This window comes from Rhamphochromis longiceps, linkage group LG2, assembly GCF_057381845.1.
Source record: "Rhamphochromis longiceps isolate RC_006_pf linkage group LG2, R_longiceps_female_GT1.1, whole genome shotgun sequence".
Classification (NCBI taxonomy): domain Eukaryota; kingdom Metazoa; phylum Chordata; class Actinopteri; order Cichliformes; family Cichlidae; genus Rhamphochromis; species Rhamphochromis longiceps.
Genome location: NC_140558.1, coordinates 36,030,630 through 36,052,184, shown reverse-complemented (window position 1 = coordinate 36,052,184; position 21,555 = coordinate 36,030,630). Strand labels below are relative to the sequence as shown.

General features: G+C 37.3%; 1 protein-coding gene across 1 annotated transcript in view; it reads left to right on the top strand.

The window, feature by feature from the left end:
- pcdh11 (protocadherin 11) overlaps window positions 1-21,555 on the top strand; it is a 146,959-nt gene that overhangs the window by 84,684 nt on the left and 40,720 nt on the right. Inside the window, exons 5-6 of the mRNA XM_085426187.1 lie at window positions 3,064-3,099; window positions 13,169-13,367. Coding sequence (XP_085282313.1) covers window positions 3,064-3,099; window positions 13,169-13,367 — 235 coding nt within the window. The remainder of the gene's footprint in view (window positions 1-3,063; window positions 3,100-13,168; window positions 13,368-21,555) is intronic.

The window sequence follows — 21,555 nt, the reverse complement described above, 5'->3', positions numbered from 1 at the left end:
TGGAACTCAGTCAGTAACTCAGTCCTCTAGTCGGTTCACTATCAAGTCTCATTACTAGCAAATATTTTGCAAAACATGCCCTCCAAAGCAACAATATGTCCTATATGTCCCTTTTATTCCTATGTACAGTGTACCCACAGTGTCTCAAAATTAGGATACATTTGGATACAGAAACAGAGCACAATAAGGTCTGGTGTTTTTAATCAATTATTTATCCAATATTTTAATGATCAGAGTGCCTGGGGTGATCAAAGGCGAGGTTTGAGCTCCACTGCCTTTGCTCGCTAAGACATCCCTCTGTACTTTGATGTGGTTCACCAACAAATGCACTTATCTTAAGCATAACTCTCTCCCAGGCTTGCATATGAGTGCTTTGAAACTGCTAGTTTGAGAGGCGTAAATCCAGAGAGAGGGTCACTGACCAATCCATACTGAGGAGAGAAAAAAAGAGAAAACTCATACATTTATGGTCTCTGACAGTCAGATGTACAACTACTGCTTTGAATGTCATCTAAATATGAAACAACCACAGGTCACTTTCTCAGGTCCCTTATGTGCATTATCATATATTTAATTGGTTGGCAAGGTCTCTAACTTGAAGTATGTGTCACAAGATGTTGAATAAAACATTACTTGAAGAAGAAACAACTGCCCGGTGGCAGCCCTAAGTAAAATTCTGCTTTAAATGACCAGTCATTAGATGCAAATGAGTAAATCTTCAGACAGACTTGACTGGTGTTGTTAGTCTCAAATGTGCAGACAAAATACATAAATAATAAAATAAACATGTACTTCTCATTTGCGTAAACAGTAAAGGTACATTTAAAGAAAGACACCGATATATGCCTTTATAATATTTTTGTATTCCTTATAATCTGATTATGAGTGCTTAGTAGATATTTAGGGCATAATGTGATGATGAAATGATAAGTGGAGTGTTAATTCTAATTACAAGCTTATGTAATCTACTTTGATATGAGTGACATTGTCTCCATATGTAGAAGAGATTGTTAAGAGTGCATCTACAGTTGCAGTTCTTGAACAGGATACTTTTGAAATTGATGTGCTGCTGATTTCATAGTAATTACAGTGATTCATATGCCAAGCAAGTATCGTGACTGTGTTAGAAAGATCTTAATCATATTTTTGCCTTGCAGAAAATTTAGATATGGAGAAAAAAAACATAGAAATAAAAGAAATGGAAGGTGGCTTTGAAATCTGCCCCATTTGCAATAATACCTAAGACGACACAATGTAAAAATCCTCGCAGCCAGCAGGATTTATGAGCGAAAACAAAACGAAGGGACATTTCCCATCCTTCTTTTCCACTAAGCAATTGGCATTGATAACATACCTCCTAATTCATTTGTTTAAATCTATTGCCACAAGGTGCCAGCAGCAGCATTATAGTGCAATTGTAGTGAAACAGCAATACATCCAGTGACACAGCATAAGTCAAGTGTAAGCACAAAAGTAAGGCCTAGGCAAGGTTTTACATTTAAAATTTTCTCAGTTGAGTCATTTGTTTACTAATGGGTTACACACTACCAGTTGTTAGTACCTGCTCCTTGTAGGCCTTCTTACACTGGTTGTACTGGATGGTCTGTTTTTGATTCGAGTTGTGAAGCTTGTCGTTTCTGTTTTTCTCGAGAAAAGTATTCTTTTGTATTGTGCTCAGAGGTCTGACTTCTTGTAGCCAAACCACTTCAATAGTATTGAAGTGGCTTCTTTTCTAGGTACTAAATTGTCATCAGAGGCCATCATGTTGTGTTACTTTCAGGCATGTTTAGGTTTGTGTCACTGTTGTCCATGCTGGGGAATATATGATCAGTAATATTGCAAATGAACTTTCATAAACAGTTTATGCAACATAAGGTTGTTGCTGCCTACAAAAGATTTTTTAAAAGCCATCATTTTCTGTATGCACATCATACTCTAAAGCCAATATTAACATATGTTAACTCCATATATTTAGACTCCAGCTTTTGAGGGAAACACTGCTAAATGATATGCTTATCAGCTAACTGCTAGCTTTGCTTGTCTGCCTTTTAGTGTTGGCTTTATCAGAGCTTTTGTGCTATAAATGCAACAGTAGGGTGTTCTGGGCACAGTGGATGATGATGAGAGGTGAGATGGAGCCAAACCGTAAATGTATGGGCTGTAAAACTATAACAATGAGTTGAAAGATACTAAAACCCTTTATGGATTCTTATTTTTTTCTTTTTAATTTAACTGGCCACCACAAAGAACCATTTTGTTTTTAGTGAATATCTTGGGGCGTACTCCTCTATCGCTCAGTCAGTAACAGCATCCCTTGGCGAATAATTATGGAGGGATAATCTGTTGACATGAACTTGTTTCCTGTTCATTGTTTTACCGTTCCACCCCAGTAGTCCTCTCAGCTTCTCCCCTGTCTAAGTGGCACTTCACTGCCACATTTCTTCTATTTTCTTTGCAAATAAAGTCACGTATTCAGATTATTATACACAGTACAAAGAAAACAAAATTGGTGATTAAAAATTAAATACTCTTATCTCTCTGTGAGTTATCTAAGTCCCCAGAGAGAGGATGCTATTTTGCAGGCTTGCGGGTGTCTTTTGTTCCCAATTTAGAAGCTTGTCACTGTTTATTGTTAATTTTTGATGCTTCATTTGATATTCTGTTCACTTTCCTCCCTGACATGTGGAGAAAACATCTTTATCAAAGTATCAGATGTAGGGCTTCTGTTGTCAGGATGTCAGGTTTGCCCTATTCTTTACTTTTCTGGGGAGCGGGTGTGTACTCTGCAGCCTGGTTTGCTGGCGAGCCAACTGGGCACGGAAGTGCACTGCACAAAGTTTGTATCCGAGCAAGAAATCAATATGTATCCTTATTCTCAATTCCTACTTCAAAAAACTCTCAAATCTACGTGGTTCTCGATTGTGAACTCTGATTGACTCTAAGAACACCGGAAAGTTCCCCGTGCACTTTCCTTTGCTGAGTTCAAATATCAATTTCAATTGTAAATTCTCTATAGAGTTACAGTCAGACAGCAATGTAAAAATCTGTCATCTTTCCTTGCAGGAGGCCTGTCAATTGGGGAAGATCACCTCTGTGAATGTGAGTGCTAAACATTTTTTTCTGCTCTCTCTTGCATGTTCACATCTATCAGCATGAATGTTGCCTGATAAAGCACTTGTTTGGACTGCTATTATATTTTACAGCAAACAAATTAACACTGTCAGCTAATGTTAATACTTGGGTGAACATTACAGATGTCAAGAACTGTTGTCTTTTTCAACACAATAATTATTTACTCTGTGCAATTAGAGTCAAACACATCTCACTAACGAATGTTTGACGCTCACTGTCAGATGCACATTCCTCCACAATATTATTTTTTAACTGCACAGGTGTGCCATTATATTAACACTGTATGGTTTAAATATGGTTACATGCAATTGAGCGCTAGTTTCAGACTTTAAATGCTTTTTGTCTCGAGTGTAACACATTTTTTGTTTTGCTTAAAAAACATGTCGTTCCTCACTAAAAATAGCAAATAATAAACAGCTCTGCTTATGCCGTTGGTTGAATCTTAAACAAAAAGCACAGATGAAAGTCCATTGCTGGATTTGATTCTAAAAATTCTGGAAATAGCTAACAGAAATGGCAAATCTTCTTATTGTGATGGCCTTTTCCGTTTGTTATAATCATATTCTAGTATAAATACGACTAACGCGAGTTAGAGCTATAAAGCCCTCCTGGCCACATGGTAACGTGTGACCAAACGACCAATAACTTGTGTCCATAATAAGACATGTGAATGAGATAATTAAATAGTATTCACGAGTTAATAAGACATGGGAATTAGATATTAAATCGTGGCCACAACTTCATTATAAAGTGTCCATGACTTTGAATATGAGATAAACAAGATCAGAAAGCTGCAAGGTGTCTGATCTTTTAATTGTTGCCTGAAGCGCATAGAGCTTTGTTCACGTCTGGGCTCAACCATCAAGTCAGATGCTTGTAATTTTTGCCCTCTCAAGATCTATACGTGTATAAAAATAGCATAAACAACAAAATTACAAACTATTTTTGCTGTTGCTTCAGAGCAGGTTGTTGTCTTTAGGTGCCAGGTTGTGTTTAAACAGAACACAGGTTATCAACACATCCGTCATGTCACGTATTTTGATTTCTTAGCCACTACTCAGTATTCCTCAATTATATAATTCCTTACACAGAAGAAAACAACAGACATGTAACAGGACTGAGAGAGCGAGAGCTGGTTCAGGGCCCCTCCCACTGCTGATAATGCAGGATATTATTATAACTCATCCCAAGGTTAAAATAAAACAAAATTAAATCAAATTTATAGATGCTTCATGTGTGATAATTTCCCTAAAGAGCTCGCTTGATGCTGTCAGTAAACAACAGATTCTGTATCTTGTGGCCAGGCATTAATAACACATGGCAACAATTTAGTTATCATATCTGTATTCCTAACTGCCTCTTAGCCACAAGTTATTGATCTTGTCATCACAAATAACTAACTTGTTGCCATGCAGTAATATTTTGTCCACCAGTGTCCCCATCAGGCTCCATAAATAGCTGAAAGATGTTGTCAAATTTCATGTTGACAACAGTATAATGTCATAAGTATTGAAAAGCATCGTCTTATTACTTTAAAAGTTGTTTGTTGGATACATGACAGAGTGAAATGTTTATTCATTTATCACTAAATCCCATCCAGTATATGTTCATAATGTTTCACTGTAAGGTTTATGCCACAGCTGACCTAAATTTAGACTATTGGTAATAACAATACAATGTAATGGTAAATCTATCATCAAAATATTTTTAAATGCAAAAATATAATAACTGTTGTAATCCATGAATTTTCAAATTTGCTGTTTTATAAAACAGCTGAAAAAAGTAAAGCACATCATTATTATTTTTTGATTAAGGTGCCAAATCACAATTATTTACTTGGCTTCCTGAACAGAAAAATTAGTTTTAGTGGTTGATTGTTATGCTTGATTAATTTCTGACTTCTCACAGCAGTCCTGTGTGCTGGCTCTGTTATGGGTATAAAAGCACAAATTCAGTTTGTCATTTGCCTAATAAATAACAATATAAAACACACATCTGATTTCAGATGTGTGTTTTCATGTTTTATGACAGGTAGTCTAATAGATTTGTATTATGTCTGTAAGCATCCTGAGGGATAAGGAGTGTTTGGGGGAATCACAACAGGACTGTTAAAGTTCTTCCTTACTGTTTGCACAGTAACTTGCAACCCAACTTTTCTGCAGTTTCAGCATAATGTTAAGCGGCAGAAAATGCTTGTGTTAAACTCTCACATTAGTTTTTTGACTACACAGTCAGAATTATTAATAACATCTGTTGCTTATTCATACTGAAGTCATCATGTTGGTGACATTTCACATTTCAGTGTGAGACCACAGTTTGCCAGGACTGGAGATATTATATGTTTTGTCATAACAGTGTCACACAAAGAATATCAGAATTATCAGTGTATAACAGCAGATGACTCAAAGACTGATGACAGTCAAAAAAACCACCCAGTAATCTCTCAGCCCACTTGCTAGAATCACCTCCTTCTTGTGTGTTCCTGCTAACTCATCATCTCACAAGCAGCGGCATATCACCTTACACATAATAGGCAGAACTGGAACAGCATGTACAAAAAATATCAAAGAAAGGACTAAAGAAATACCTAAAACCACATTGGTTTTTATTTATTTATTGCCAATGTTGCACCACCTTCACATCAAGCAACACTGGGACATGCAGGACACTGCTTTTTGGATCTTGCCATTGCTGTATAGCCGCTTTTTTTCACTCTACATAAGACACGTGTGACATGACAAATCGCCATCTCCTCTGAACAGATTTATGCAGGTCTAGGTGTGCCCGCGAGCTGATCCTTATCTGAAATGGCAGAGCCAATCTCCCCTGATTCACTCCTAAGTGGTCTCTGTTTATCACTCAGTAAGGTGGTTGTCAGCCAAGTCCCCCTCTGTGCACCGCTGACTTCTTTGCTATTTTGAGAGAACGGCAGTTGGGGGGGGGCAGTATATGTAATAATAAAAGCCATAGAGCTGCAGCCTACCAGAGAACAAGGTGGCAACCACTTGGCCTCCCCTCTTCTCTATCTAAATATAGCCGACTTATAATCCAGTAACCCCTGCCAGGGTGGTTACCAGAGGGCTGGTTTTGGATTTTCGAGCTTGTTATATGGTAGAACTTGGCATGCACGTCTCCTGTTCGTTTATCTCTGTGTACATACTTCTCAAGGCAGTGTTTTATCTGGCTGAACGGGCTTTGTTTGGTCTTGATATCTCTTACAGCAGCTTGTCTTTGGTTTATGGATTTCTGGCAGCTTCTTTAAATAAGTGATTATGCTTAGCAAAACACTCACCTTGACTCCTTGGTGAATGTTTGTTTTTGTTTGTGGTGTTTGTTTTTCGACATTAATGTTTTATTCGCATTAGTCATTACCTCTGGGAGCAAAACTTTTATTTATTTAAGACCTATTAATGGTATTTAATTGTAATTAATATTGTAGCTCCGAGTGACTTTGTAGCGAGGGCACCATGAAATCGAATTAGGCTTTTCTTAACATCTGGCATCAACTTGAAGGAGCCTGAATAAACAACAGTCTAAAAATGAAGACACTCCCTCATGCAAAATGATTATGTCCTAATTGTCACGGGCAGCTGTTTGTTCTAATAGATTCTGGGAGCCATTGTTGAAGCAAGTTTTCAGTAATTAGAATCATGTGGAGAGAAAGCGTGCTTTTTTGTAAAGCTGCCAACCTTCCGTAAGTGGGCTTTTTCTTTTGCTGGAACCTGGACATTGCATTTGCGTGCATCCTCCAGTAATTTGAGAAACAGCTGCCAACGCTGTTTGAGAACAAGTAGATATTTAGACCACTTGAAAGCGTGGGCAAACATGGCACACATAACTATATAATTTTGCCAGCAAGGTATTTCTTCTTCCACTCTGTCTTAGAAAATGAATAAAACCATGAGAAAAAAAAGGCTCTGTGCTGTAGAATATATACCACCAGAGAATCTCCCGCCATGTGCAATAAAAAGAAGATTGATTTTAGTACTACGTCTTGTGTTTTTATGTATTTGAGAAATTAATGCAGCGCATGTGAACAAATACATTATTCCTCCAACAAAACGCTTTTGTTTCAGAGTTTTTATGTCAGACAATAGTTGACGGCTATGTGTGTTTGGCTGTTTGTTTCTTTGACTGCATGCCCCCTTTTTCTGTCTTTTTCTTCTTATTTCTCGTCTGTCTTTTTAAGGGCATACGCACACTCAAACTCTCACACACACTCGCACAAACGGAGAGCAGGATTTGAGGCCTCGGGTTCCAGATGAATCAAGAAAGAGAAAAAAAAGAGTATTTAACAAACTGCTTGAACATCACAGTATTGAAACCACTCAGTTTGTGCTTTCAGGGTGCTAATTGTGAGGATTTAGGTTAGGCAGCCCACTCTAATAATTTTTAAATGAAGCTTTTTGGTGCACTTTGTTTTTGGCAGCTTGTCCTTCTTTAGAGCCAGACTTTAGTTCGCTCTCCATCTCTCCTCTGTTTCCTTTGCCTTATTTAGACTTATCAAACAACAACAACTGCTTTATCTATACACTGTGGTGACTATGGAAAAATATGTGTGCGCAGCTTCTCCTGAGCTTAAAGGCGCAAGTGTTAATGATGTTTTTAATTCAGGACATGCATATTGCTTTTGTTGCTATAGCAATGGAAAATCAAGATAGTCATTTGTGCCAGTTGTATTTGCTCTCGGAAAAAAAAAATCTTATCAGTTTGAATAATGGGATGAATAAAATTCGCCGCAATAACCGAAGCTGAGGGCGTAATTATATTTTATACGTTTTATGCCTCTATACAGTGTGATGCAGTATGATGTTACTGAGGGAATCATGTGTAGACATAAATTCAAGCTGCAGTCTATATTACAGAGACTGCACTGTGTTTCACCATGGCTGCATCAAACTCAGATATCCTCATTTCTGATTTTGTCTTTGTAAAGGAAACAATTTTTTTATCAAAGTAAAAATATAAAAGTCTGTGGAGTCTAAAGATTGCCCACAATATAAAGGACTGTAACCATGTAGTTTGCTTTCTGTTAGATTAGCAAACATGTTAACGGAGATACTTACAGAGTATATTTCTTTGTTAGCTCCAAAGAAAGGTCACAACATAAACTTCTGTAAACCTCCAGAGAAATCAAAGAAGCCTGTACTGTTGAGAAGAAAATGCCCACACTCCTGTGATCCCCAAGACTTTACAAATCAAAGTCTCAGCCTCCACACACGTTTCCACTTCTTTTGTGTCTAAATTGGGTGAGAAGGAAAACTAGGACATACAGTATTTCAACCTGTTAATACACATCCCATATACCACAGGACCTGTACTGCACAAGTGTCAATTACAAGCCTTACAGATACCCTATATAGGAAAAGTAAATTAATTATTTTGTGCCACTATTGTGAGCGCACGTAAAAAAAAGTTTGCAGGTGCAAGTGTTGTATTTTGAGGAGAAACAACAACAGCATGTTCAAGCTTGATCAGCTGTTGTTAGAATTTATTTAATATTACTTTCTAGTATCAGCTGGTGTTTGCTGGAGCCACAGCTGTAAAAGCTGCTGCTCATGATATCGGTTTGGAAACATGAAGGTTATACAAATCATACATATATACCAACAAGACAGTGTACATCACTGTTACAACAGCGTTTGTTTTAGTTCAAAGGCTTTATGGTTTTTCCTATAATACCTGGTGGTGTAGTCGGTGATTTTTTGTCAGTTCATCCTTATATATTATGTTTAACCCGAGTGACCACCCGGTCAGCTGATGGGTAACAGGCATCTCCGAAAACGTTAGAGCAGTTATGCAAATATGTGATGTCTTGATGAATCGAGCAGATATTAGAAGTTTACACAGCACCATTCTCACATGAAAATATCTTAAAAGTTTATTTTGTGACCCAGACAGAGTAATATTTCAAACTCCGCCACTCTGAGTTCCTCCGCCACTGCCTCGTTTGAATTTTGGACGAAATGGATTTTGGGATATTGCATTTTGTCATTTCGAGCTGATTGGAGACCAGAACAGCCAATCAGATTTTTTTGCATCCAAATCTGTGATTGGCCGGTTTTTTGGCACAAATATAACGGTGTAGAGAAAGAGTTGAGCGCGCACGGGCAGAAATGTTGAGAGCGCGAGCAACACATCGCTCAGAATAGTGACACAAAAATAACGCCATATTTAATAGGCCTGAGACACCCAAAACATTTTGCCAATATAAGGTCACTGTCTCAGTTATTCAGTTTAAAGATGGATACACTATGGAGTTACTGTAAAAGAAGATAAACACTAGATAACACAAGTCATGAAAAATTTTCCCTTGGAAATGTCATCTCACTATACTCATTCGTCTATGAGTAAGTGTTGCTGTCACTCCTTCCTTGGTGTTAATATTCTGTCTTTGTCATTGGTGGTGTCCTTAGAGCAGGGATGTGAAACACATTTTACATCGTGGGCCGCATACAGCCCACTTCGATGTGAAGTGGGTCGCACCAGTGAAACACAATAAACATGTAACATTACAGAAGACATTGATCATTGTGCCTGTAATTATGAATTTAGACTATAGAGTTTTCAATAGTTAACAGAAAATGTTCGTGTGCTTCAGTGTAGTATGGGTGGCAATGGACGGTGGGGCTCTATATCAATCAGAAAAGCTGTAACACTAAGGGCCTTATGTTAGACACCCTTGCCTTAGGGGGATGTGACCAGAACCAATACCTGTGCTACTTTTCAATACCAAAATTCTAAAAAAACAAAAACTATTTTTGTTTAAGTGTCACAGATTAAAAAAAATCAAAGAAAACAAAGGTACATATGCTGCTATTGTTCAGAAACCGATGGGGACAGCATACATCTTGAACATAAACATGTGTTCATGTCTACTCTTATATGCTATATGCTGAACTATATGAACCACAGAAAAAAAACTTTGCATGGAAGATGGCGGCTAGTGCCGCTGGCCTGACTTATTGTTACGAAAGACAGTAGAAGTCGGGGATGGAAGTATTTTGCATTGTTATGCTGAAATACCGTACCTTAAACCTGTATTTTAAGATGACAATAGCTGTGGTGCACAAAGAATTCTGGGGCTATAGGGGTCTGTAGAAAAAACAGGTTTCTGTTTTGACCTCGACAAACACTTTTCTGCTGACTTCATGGCCTCAAACACTCATTTTAGGTCACACTGAATAAAAACGAATTATTGTAAATCTTTGTTATACATGGTGTCTCAGAAAGAATAATCTGATTTCAAAAGGCTATATATTATTAAAGTGATGGAAGTTTCAATTTTAAAATACAGCACGTCTGAATATAGAGTTTCACATGTAAAATAATGTTCACAAGTGCTCAGTGTGTTTATTCATTTTATACTTAATATTAAATCCCATCCAGTATATGTTCATAATGTGTAATACAGTGCTTAACACATTTATTAGACCACCCAGTGTAAGGTTTATGCCACAGCTGACCTAAATTAACAGTGTTGGTAATTACCAAAAATCATTGTTTATTTTTCTGTAATGCTTAATCTACCAGTACACACAAGTTATTTAATCCAAATATTTTAAAATGCAAAAATATAATAACTGTTGTAATCCATGAATTTTCAAATTTGCTGTTTTATAAAACAGCTGAAAAAAAGTAAAGGACATTATTATTATTATTATTATTATTTGATTAAGGTGCCAAATTAAAATTATTTACTTGCATTCCTGAACAGAAAAATTAGTTTTAATGGTTGATTGTTATGCTTGATTAATTTCTGACGTCTCACAGAAGTCCTGTGTGCCGGCTCAAATGTGTGAATAAAAACACAAATTCAGTTTGGTATTTGCTTAATAAATAACAATATAATTTCAAACACATTTTTGACTGATTTCAGATTTCTATTTGTGTTTTCATTTGTTAAACACTGTGTTATGTGCTTAATGTCTGTACGCATACTTAGAGATGAGGAGTGTTTGGGGAATCACAACAGGACTGTTAAAAGTTCCTCCTGATTGTAGTTTGCACTGTAACTCGCAACCCAACCTTTCTGCAGTTTCAGCATAATGTTAAGCTTAAAATGCAAAAGTGTTCGGTGCGTCCCTCTTCTGGACGCGTATATCTACACGATAGTCAAACCCATACTTTTGTGAGCGTGTCTGGAGTCAATGTAGCCACTGCTACTGTTATTCTACCAGCAATCATGTAAAATTCACAAACTGCTCTTTCTAACAGTACGTGTTTTGCTTACTCTTTACTATGTTTCAAAATAGATAATTGTCTACGATATGAAACTGCATGTTAGCTAACGACTTTTAATTGATGCGTCATTCAACAATTTACTTCTTCAGAAACCAGCGGGCAGTGTCACTGTAGCTAAGGCCATCTTTTATACTGTTTATATAAAATACACACTACCTTTTTATTTGGAATTGGCATTATGATATCAGTTATGTCCCATAGGCTATAATGTTTGCAATGGCTAAAAAGATAAATAAATGAATGAATGAGCTAACATATTGGAGCTAATGATCGACTTCATAGTACCATTAGCAGGTTACCTTTCCAACCATTTCATTCAGTCTTTTCGTCTTATAAACAAAGTATCATGTTAACGTTTTAAGTAACAAGTTTGTCACCACCTTGTTGGTGTCTTTAAATTACTTTATAATAAAAGATTTTATGTCTAAGTAGTGATGTGTTTTTTTTTTTCGATAGTTGGAAAAAATGGCTACTGAGTATTGTGTAATTTTACTGGTACTGGAACAAACTAGTCTCTGATACTGTAAAATATCTATGACCTAAAGCCTACAGTGTAAATGATAATTAGTTAAACACCAAGCTCACCCATGAGCCTTACCCTACTTACATGTTAAGGTTAATTGAATCAACATCTTGATATGAAATGGTCTGGTCTGTATTTGTATAGAAGAAATAGAAATGGAAGAAACAGGACTCAACAATCACAGTTTCAATTGATGATAACACTGGTTTAGTGAATCACTAAAGCCTTTTATTCTGTTTGCCCCTTCAGTCAAAAAAGAAAAAAAAATCTCAAGTAAGTGTTGCGGTTAACACCATACACATAGTTTTGAGATTTCTGCCCTCACCCCAGCACAATGGCTGTGAGAAGAATTTTGATTGTGGTGCTCAAAGCTTTGATATATTTTAAAAGATTAAACAGTGTTTTTCTGTAGAAGAAATGTCCTTGTTTTTCCAGACAGATCTCACTTTGAAGTATTCATAGGAACTCCTCACTGCTGAATAAAACAGTCTTTAAAAAAAGAAAACAGTTCACTCTGTTCTATGGATTATAAAGAGTACCTTTAACACTACTTCTAGAATGAAGCATTGCTGCCAATATTTCAATGTAATTTCTCAACTCTGTAGTCTCTCTATAGTCAAAACAAAAACTGAGATTTCATTCATCCTTGCAATGGGGTGAAGGTAAAAATCTTAGAGGTGGATATTTCAAAACCTGGACCGATACAGTGGGTTTTATTCATTCAGCAATCAGCCCATTGTTTATGACCACTCACAGGTGAAACAATCATATAGGTTATCTCCTAACAGCAGCACATGTCAGGGTCTGGGATTTATGCGATTTAAGTAAAGAGTGAGCTGTTGTCGTCAAAATGCGGGACCGGGGAGAATGAAGAAGCGTAAGGACCTGAGACGCTTTGACAAAGGCCAGATTGTTTGAGCCAGACGACTGGGTCTAATAACAAGGGCTGTTTGTGTTAAGCTGTGATGAGTGAGAGGAGAACCATAAAATGGTGACAGGGTGTTTGTTGCTGAGGAATGTGGAGCAAGTCTGATCCAGGATGGACTTAAAAGATCTGCTGTCTAGGTCTGTCTTTAGTATGAGAGTAACTACAAATTTAAAAAAAAATGTTCACCCCTTACCTCTTAAACTGCTTACAGTCACTATAATAATGTAGGTTTCTGTATTGTTATTATTATTAGTAGTAGTAGTATGATGATCATGATGTTCATATTAACAGGACAGAAGCGTTTCTCATATAAACATTTCTTATCTTCTGGTGTGCCTCAGACCCAGCGCCGTGTGACGTTCCATCTTCCAGACGGTTCCCAGGAGAGTTGCAGTGACAGCGGGCTTGGAGACCCGGAGCCTAGCATCACTGCCAGTACCACCCAGCCTCTTCCCCTTAGCTTCCCACAAGAGGAGTACTATGAGCAAACATCACCTAACAGCCGGACCGAGGGAGATGGAAACTCAGACCCTGAATCCAGTGAGTAGTATATTTTTGCTAGATCTGACAGCAGGCAAATCCTTTCTTTTATGTTTTTCATTTTTATTATTGTTTGTGCTTTGTGAGGCTGACAGCATAATTTACAAGTGGCCATCTGTGTTTTAAAACAGTACAATTATTTACTGAGATTACAGCTGTGATTGTAATTGTAACAACACAGCTTTGCAAACACTAAACCAGCGGCCATTGTTGTACAAAAAACCCCAAAAACAACTAGCTATGCATGTTGTTTTTGTGAGTTCATTCTTTAAGCAAGCAAAAAAAAATCCAATATTTCGCTACGTACTCATTCTTAGTGTGTTATATTTGACAGTTTTCTTTATACAGATTAAACCAAACACCATCTCAGTCATTTTAAAATATGCAAGTGAATTGGTTTCATTAAAAAAAAGAAAAACACAAGCAGTGATTCTGTCATGGGAAAGCAGAATAAAATAAAAAGGATGTAATTTGCACAATAGTGTGTTTGCTACTTAAAATTTATTTTGTAAGGTTAATTTTTTTTAACTGTTGTCCAGTGTTAAGCTGTACAACGTAATGGGAATTATTCCTCTGAAGTTTTAACTGTGTTGCCAAATTGTATTTTAATGATTCACAAGACAGCTGTCACTCCATGGCTTACTGCCCACTGCTGTTTTCCATAAAACAAGCCTTTTTAAACACAGGGATACACAACTCCTTCCTCATGCATATACATTTTAATAGTTGCTCAAACAAGTTCCAGATGGAAAAAGAAACGTCCTTAAGACAGTGTAGAAAAAAACCAAAACAAAACAAAAAAACTCTGGGTTTTTTCATCAGTGTCAGTGATGAAACACAAGCAGCATACCAGAGATGCTGCTGAAATTATTTCGCCATATATGACAAGACAGCATGAACAAGGCTATTGTGGGTCCCAGTGAATCCAAGTGAATCCGATTTCATTTTCTGGATATAACCCTCCATCGTATATTTCGGACAGGACTGGTGTAGATCTTCACTCTGTTGATTTTCCTGCAGCATATAAGATCCAAAGAACACTGAAAAATAGATTTCTTTGTATACACCTACATGCAGTAAAGCCATTGTGTCATTGTTGTAAGTGAGACAAGAGTCCCTGGTGTCTCCCCAGCATCTGGGCTGACAGGTTTGGGGCCTGGGTGTCAGAGTGAGTGTGATTGTGAACGCTTGTGTTAGGTATTAAACAAAATGGGCGACATTGTGGTGATGGCCTTCTGTTCATGGCAAGATTGTGAAGTTATAACAAGACATTTTTGTACGTTTAAAAAAACAGTTTTCACACATCTGTACACATGCATTTTTATAAATGCATGCAGCACATCTCCTTCCCCAGCTGTTCTCTATAATGTATTCACCATGTTGACAGTAGTGATTCATATGTGATTCATTCGAATAGTGAGGCAATTGCTCATGATTCCATTAATATACAGAGACATAAACATCTCATACTTCATAAACTTGCTCAAATACTCCACTTATTACCCACTTTCCCTCTGGGGTAATATTTGTTGAAGTGTCTTAGCTTTAGACAGAAGACCATACTAATGTAATAAATGCATGTGTACTTTTACAAATTGCTGCATGAAAAATCCTAGTGAGTGCTGTATCGGAGTCTAATATAAGTAGTTGGATATTAGAAAAGCTATTTCTAGTTATTTGACCACAAAGTCACGCGTAATACTGTATTAAAGTCAATATAGTTCTAACAGATAAATAGTAAAGGCAGGGAAGAGGAGAATGGATCATTTTCAAAGCTAATGTGCAAGCCATATAAAGCGATTTGATTAATATGCATCTTGTGTAATTTAGCAGAACCTTGATGAGTTTACAGGCTCGAGGAAATTACAGGAAAATCTCATTTTAATTCCTATAAAATAGATCTTTCATAAACCATGCATTTCCACCTAAAACCAAGAGTCTTTTTCATTTGCTTTTGGATGCTACCGATTCAACACACAACACACTTGCACATCATTTCAAGGCAGAGTGAAATTCACCTGACTCATCGAGCTCCATTTTCTTCTTTCAGAAGTTAAGTCAGATAAACTCTGACTCTGTGCAGCTCAGTTCAAAAAGAGAGATGGATCCTGTGCACGTTGACTGTCTCAGAGATGAGTGTGTTGGTGACAGAGGGGGGCCTAAGATGGATTAGATATGGTTTTATCAATGAGCACCAGGCTGGCATGGCAGTGGCAATCTCTTATCGTGTCGTCTCAATTTGTAAAGCAGAAAGAACAAGGAAAAGTGTAAAGAGGAGAGAGGAGATGGAATGACTCCAAGTGAAAAGTGAGAAACAGAGCTGAGAGATTGAAAGACCCGAGCAACAGTAGAACGAGAGAATTTCGAGAGTCAAAAGCAGTGTTGTTTCTTAAAGGTGCTTCAGCTAGAACCTGAATGTCAACTTGCTCTGAATAATTGTCTGTGCCAAAGGCAAGCCATGTGGCCTTCTTATGACAATGAATTTCTCAACTCCTCTTTAAACCTGCATCTTTATTAGACCACCCTCTCTTGATATAAAGTTCATATGACATTTTATGTTTCTATTATTTATGAGTAAGGCGCTGTTCATTTTATGGGTTCTTGCCTCCCCCTCCAGGCTTATTTCACCACCCCGCCATCAGTCTTAAGCTGTCGCCTCTCTTGTCACACATTATTTCGAAGATTTTGTTAGTTCTTCTTCTGTCTCGACAAATATATAAAAAGTCCTAATTAACATCATTTGCACGTACGTTTTTATGTCAGAGCTGTATACGTCAAACAGCTGGCAAGTGCAAAACTATACAATCAGAACAATTAAACATGGTGAATAGTTCAAAATGGGACATACATGTAATTCTTTGCTTTGGCATCTACACTATGTTTGTGGGTAGCGTGAGCATACTCTTGATCTGTCAACCTGTGTGGACACTGACATATTTCTGTGTTAATTTTTAACCTCACTTTTTATCTGCTTCACTTTTTTTGTGGTAACCTGTGCCGTTAAGCATATGTCGTACTAATGATGACCTGAAAGGCTTTTGAAGAATGATGGGAATCATCATGTCGCGAGCAGCGATCAGTGCTAAGCCCTCAGACAAAGTGGGGCAAAGTGGGAGCAAATCCCTGAGTCTAAATCCCTCACATTTTTCAAACAATACACAATTTTGTTCTCCGGACAATTTGTAATATACTTATTTCTTTCTCCTGTTGTTGGAGTTGAGGGATTTAGGAGCTTGTACTTTTGCCCACTTACAAGCAGCTCAGCAAAGGCAGTTCCGACGAAGTGCATTAGCCTCTGGAAGGAACATGAAATATCTGCACAGCACAGTGCCGTATCTTAATCTGTGGCATATGGCTTTCAAATGACCAGCTTACTCCTTGTCTGTCTAAGATCTAAATCTGCTATTAAAATAAGCCAATCCTTTTTAAATACTCCAAATGTAATACGATTACAGTTCTGAATGTGTTGCAATGCATTCTGTATAAATCTAAAAAAAAAAAAAAAGTAATTACTCATCAAATCAGAGATTTCAATCATTATTTTTTGTGTGATGTTTACTTTAACATTTTTGGGGGGTCTTTTATGGCACATTCTATAATTCCTGTGATACCAGCAGACAAATAATCTGATTAAAGGCTTGCAAAGTTCATACTTTCTGGGGGTTGCATTCTCAACTCTTTGATTTCTGTAGGTCCAAAATTTTCATAATGGCTCTCAGACTGAGTTTCCAGTTGGCTGATTTACAACTGCCCTTTTCTTGTCTTTGGAAAAGGCCACTTGACTTGATCTAGTGTGCCAAACACGTTGGTACCACTTGAATTTTTAATACTTCTCTAACCTCCAACTCTACTCAGTATGTCTGGCCGCCCATTCGCTTGTGCTGAGATTGGAATTCAACTGTCTAGACACAATCTGCCAGCAAATAAAGGGATTTAATGAGGAAAAAAATTAGTTTGTGGGTGATTGGGACTGTGCATTACGAAAAAGTATAACACTACAGTTTATCATTAAAAGCAATAGTTTAGCACATCATTATGTGACAGCAGCAACATTACAGTGTTCAGTACAGTTAGCTGCATTAATTATTCATATGAGCCGGATCTCGGTTTCACTTTGAGGGTTCTCATATGCAATTAGAAGTAACGAATGTGCTTCTTAATTACATTCATTTGTGCAAATTTCCATTCCCCATTGAATTTTTTTCTGTGGAAACATTGTGACACTGACCAATGGCATATCATTTGCAATGTGACTAAATCCATTCAGCATAGAACAATTAGCTGTAATTAGTGTTACAATGTCATGAGCGACCAGGGGGAAAGACTAAGCTGACATGCAAGGGAGAAGAGGGCCCTTGTTCAGAGAGTTAAAAGTCCAATATTGTAGCAAGAGCCAGATAATTGGCTGACCACAGGTTAGAAAGATGATGAACTGTTGTAAGAGTAGTTTTTTTTTTTTTTCAGCTTTTATGTGCAAGGTTGGCTGAGCAGGCATTCTCTTTGATAGCAATGCCACACTTACTTTAGCTGCCAATGCAACCTTTTACTTTTGCCGGCCCATCTCATCATCTGCTGCTGACAAATGAGCAGCTTCACAGGAGTAATTAAGAACCAAGTGCCTTGCTTAAGGGTACATCGCTGGTGGTTGAAGGATGGGAAGAAGGATTACCTTACATATTGTCATGTTATCTGACTTATTCTGGCAGCAGTGTGTATATTTAATTCATACCGCACATAAAATGGTAATGCAGCCTATTCCTTCTCTTGCAGTTATCCCACAATCTGCAAGATAACTTCTTCAGACTAGTTTTTCTTTCACATCATTTGCACCAGTTTGCTTCCTGCTATATATTTCTCCACGATATAAATAAATAAAAGCCTTTGTGCCTTCTGGCTCCCAGAACTTTTTTTACAGCTGCCCCAGTGGGCCTGCAACAGAGCTAAATGAAGCAACAGTGAATATTAACCTACATAGATTGGACCTTTCCTTTCAAGATGATTTTAGGTGCTTTTTCCTGCATTTTCTGATCACTGGGGGTCTAGAACTGAGTTGGAAAGGGGATTTAAATGGACTCATCTGTATCCTTCTCATCCAACTGGGATTTGGTGGAAGTGCTCAGTTGTCAGAGGTGAGGTGGAGGGGAACCCTTGTTTTATCTGGTTCAAATGCCACACCAGTTGTCTTGGAGAGAGAAAGAGACGAGCTATTGATCTGGAGGAGTCAACTCAGCTCACAGAAATCTCTCTCCACCCTCCTTCAAACAGCTGAAAAGTGTCATGTTAGAAACCTCCTTTTCCACAGTATTAGGGCCTGTTCTTTGTTGGCCTGCCAAAGTCTTCTGTGAAGTTGAGACAGGAGCTTTCTGGTGCAATCAGACAGAACTTACCATGAAAGATCTCGAGAGTGGCAGTTGTAGATTTAAGACATTTTAACAGCTCTACATATTGAAAGTTGAGCATGTTATTAGAGCTGAGAGCTGCAAACTAACTGCATATTATCCACAAGATATTAGGTAGATATATTTTTAGTACACCACTGACTTGAAGTCCTAACTATGTACTTTATGTGGATAAATGTACTTTTTTCAACTATTGTAGGGGATTATATTTCTGTTTTAAATGAAAAAATGTTTGTGTTATTATTGGATCCTTTGATACTTTTATTTCAGCATCTGTGAAAAAGGCAATAGGCAGCTGATTTTTTATTTTTTTTAAATGTTTAATTTCACTATGAAATAAATGCTAATTGCACAATGTAGTGGCTATAGAATCATGAGACCATCCCCTTTTAGGTTGGTTCCCCATAAGCCTTTTTTTTTCCACTATGCTATTCTGTCTGCCACTATGTATCAACATACGCAGGGAAAATGTGAGGCACAGTTGTGCAACCCAAATAGGTAGAGGAGAGTGGATTTTTTCCCCCAGTACCTATTGGCAGCTTTCCCCAGGTAGCTGAAATGGTGGATGGTGAAACAAAAGGAGTTACTGTGGAAACTCTACCTAGAAAAATAAAAACAGCCTGGTTGTCAGGGGAGGAAGGCAAAGAGGGAGAGTGATATAAACCGAAAGTAAAACAAAAGTGATCATGACTGGTTTACACTCATTGAGCTCCAGGGCTTTGGAGCAGTTCAGAACCAACGTACACTTAGTATTATTTTAACTAGATCACCAAAAAAAAAGAAACAAACAAAGAAAAAGAACATTATATTTGTCACAGTGACACAAGGAAGGCTCGTCTTCTTGCACATTTATGCATGAGCGTCCTCAGAATGAAATTTTTGAGAGAAAAATAAAAATATTGGCATGATACAGTGTCTGACTGTCCAAAAGCTCCTTTTTCAAACTGACTCAGCAGCACTGTGATACGAGTGGGTTTTTGAAAGACGTACACAATTAAAAAACGTATTTGAAAGTTCTTAACATGTTCAGTATGTCTTATGTCTGATTTGGGAAGGAATCAATAGCTGCCAAGTTTGGACAATGTATTCTGAACTCGGCAGGGCTGGAGAGAGACTTCAAACAAGGATAGCCGCTCAAAGGCCCCAGCCAGCAATCCACTTTGTTCCATTTCACTGACTCTGTGATTCCCAAACTGGAATATGGCTCAGGCTGCATATAAAACCTGTAAAATATTGTGTTTGAAAGAGGTGAGTGTTGTGAGTCCTCGATTCCATAGCTGATTTGGTCTCAGTATTATCAAACATGAATCATCAAAAGCAAAAACAACACACTTGAAGTAAAAAATCTGCGAGCTATGTATTTGATGATAATGGTGTCTGGCATATGCATGGTGCGATTAGCTGTAGGTTTTTATAGTCATATATTTTAGTCTGGTTGGAAATAAACAACCACTAAGTCTTGTCTTGAGCTTCTGGTCAGAGCTCCTCAGACAATAACCAAGATGAATTTTTAAATTCGGAAGAAAACCTCATCACACATTTGGATCCCACAATGCTCCAAACATTTCCTAAGATCTCTCCTTCAAGTATGATGACCTGAGGTTACACCTGACTGTAGAGCAAGAACCTCTGAGTCCCTACAGAAGCAAGAGGAAAACATGGGAAGCTATAAAATATGGATTTGCTAATATTTTATTCAACTTAATTAGATACAGATAGCTTTCACAAAAATCCCAAATGTAGATGATGTTAAAAAAAAAAGGGAAAGATGTAAAAGTGAAAAATAATATCACCTCTGCACCAACCTGCAGCATTTGATTGTGCAACCAACGCTACATTCAGTTCAAATTGGCATGCTGGCTGCACTGTTTTAGCACCTCTGCTTTGACTACAGAAAATAATATTTACATATCCAGTCACTAAAACATAGGTAAGCAGTGTCTGGCCAGTGAAATTTAACTTCTTGGGTCTCAAAATCGTGTTCTGTCTGATTAAAAAATAAATAAATAAATAAATAAAACAAAGCAAGATGGATTAGCTACTGCTCTTTGATGGGAAACTGATAGGAAGACCAGAACTGTCCCAGCAAACATCGTTGAAATATTTGACGTCATTTCTATGGTCAAAATCGTCACATCACAGGTCAAATCAGACCTTTTCTTACAAAGTGAGAAATACTGGCAAGGAAGAAATGACATGTTTTAGCCTTTGTTTTATTTATTTATTTATTTATTTATTTATATTTTTAAACAACAGCTAATAAGGTTAGTACTACAAACTGGTTGCACAAAGTTTAGAATCTTTTAATATTCTTTTAATAAAAATAAACAATAATTTTATGCCATTTATAGTTTTTTACATATAAATTCTATTTCATTTGTTGCACAGTAATTAACAGCAACTCTTATGATTAGCCCCTCTCTGTCCATAATGTCGGGAAACAAAAGCAGGATAAGCTCGGGATTGCTATTATTTAAACACAAAGAGCTCATAGGAAAAGTGCTGAACCCAATGACAAGAGTGTTCACGTTCGACTTACACTTTTGCAGTTGTGTTTTCTCTTTTTCCTTTTCATTGATTCTACCAAGTTTCTTTTCCTTTTCATTTTGGCTATTTAGTTTTAGTATTGTTCACAAAAAAATCTGAAGATCCCATTTCTGTTCTGGAAGGAAAGACAAATCCCTTTGAGTTTAGAAGGTCATGCCTTAAAAATCTGCTAAATCTAACATGTGGCGCTACCTGCTGTGGTGACCCCTTGTGAATAAGAGACCAGCCGAAAGTAACTTTAT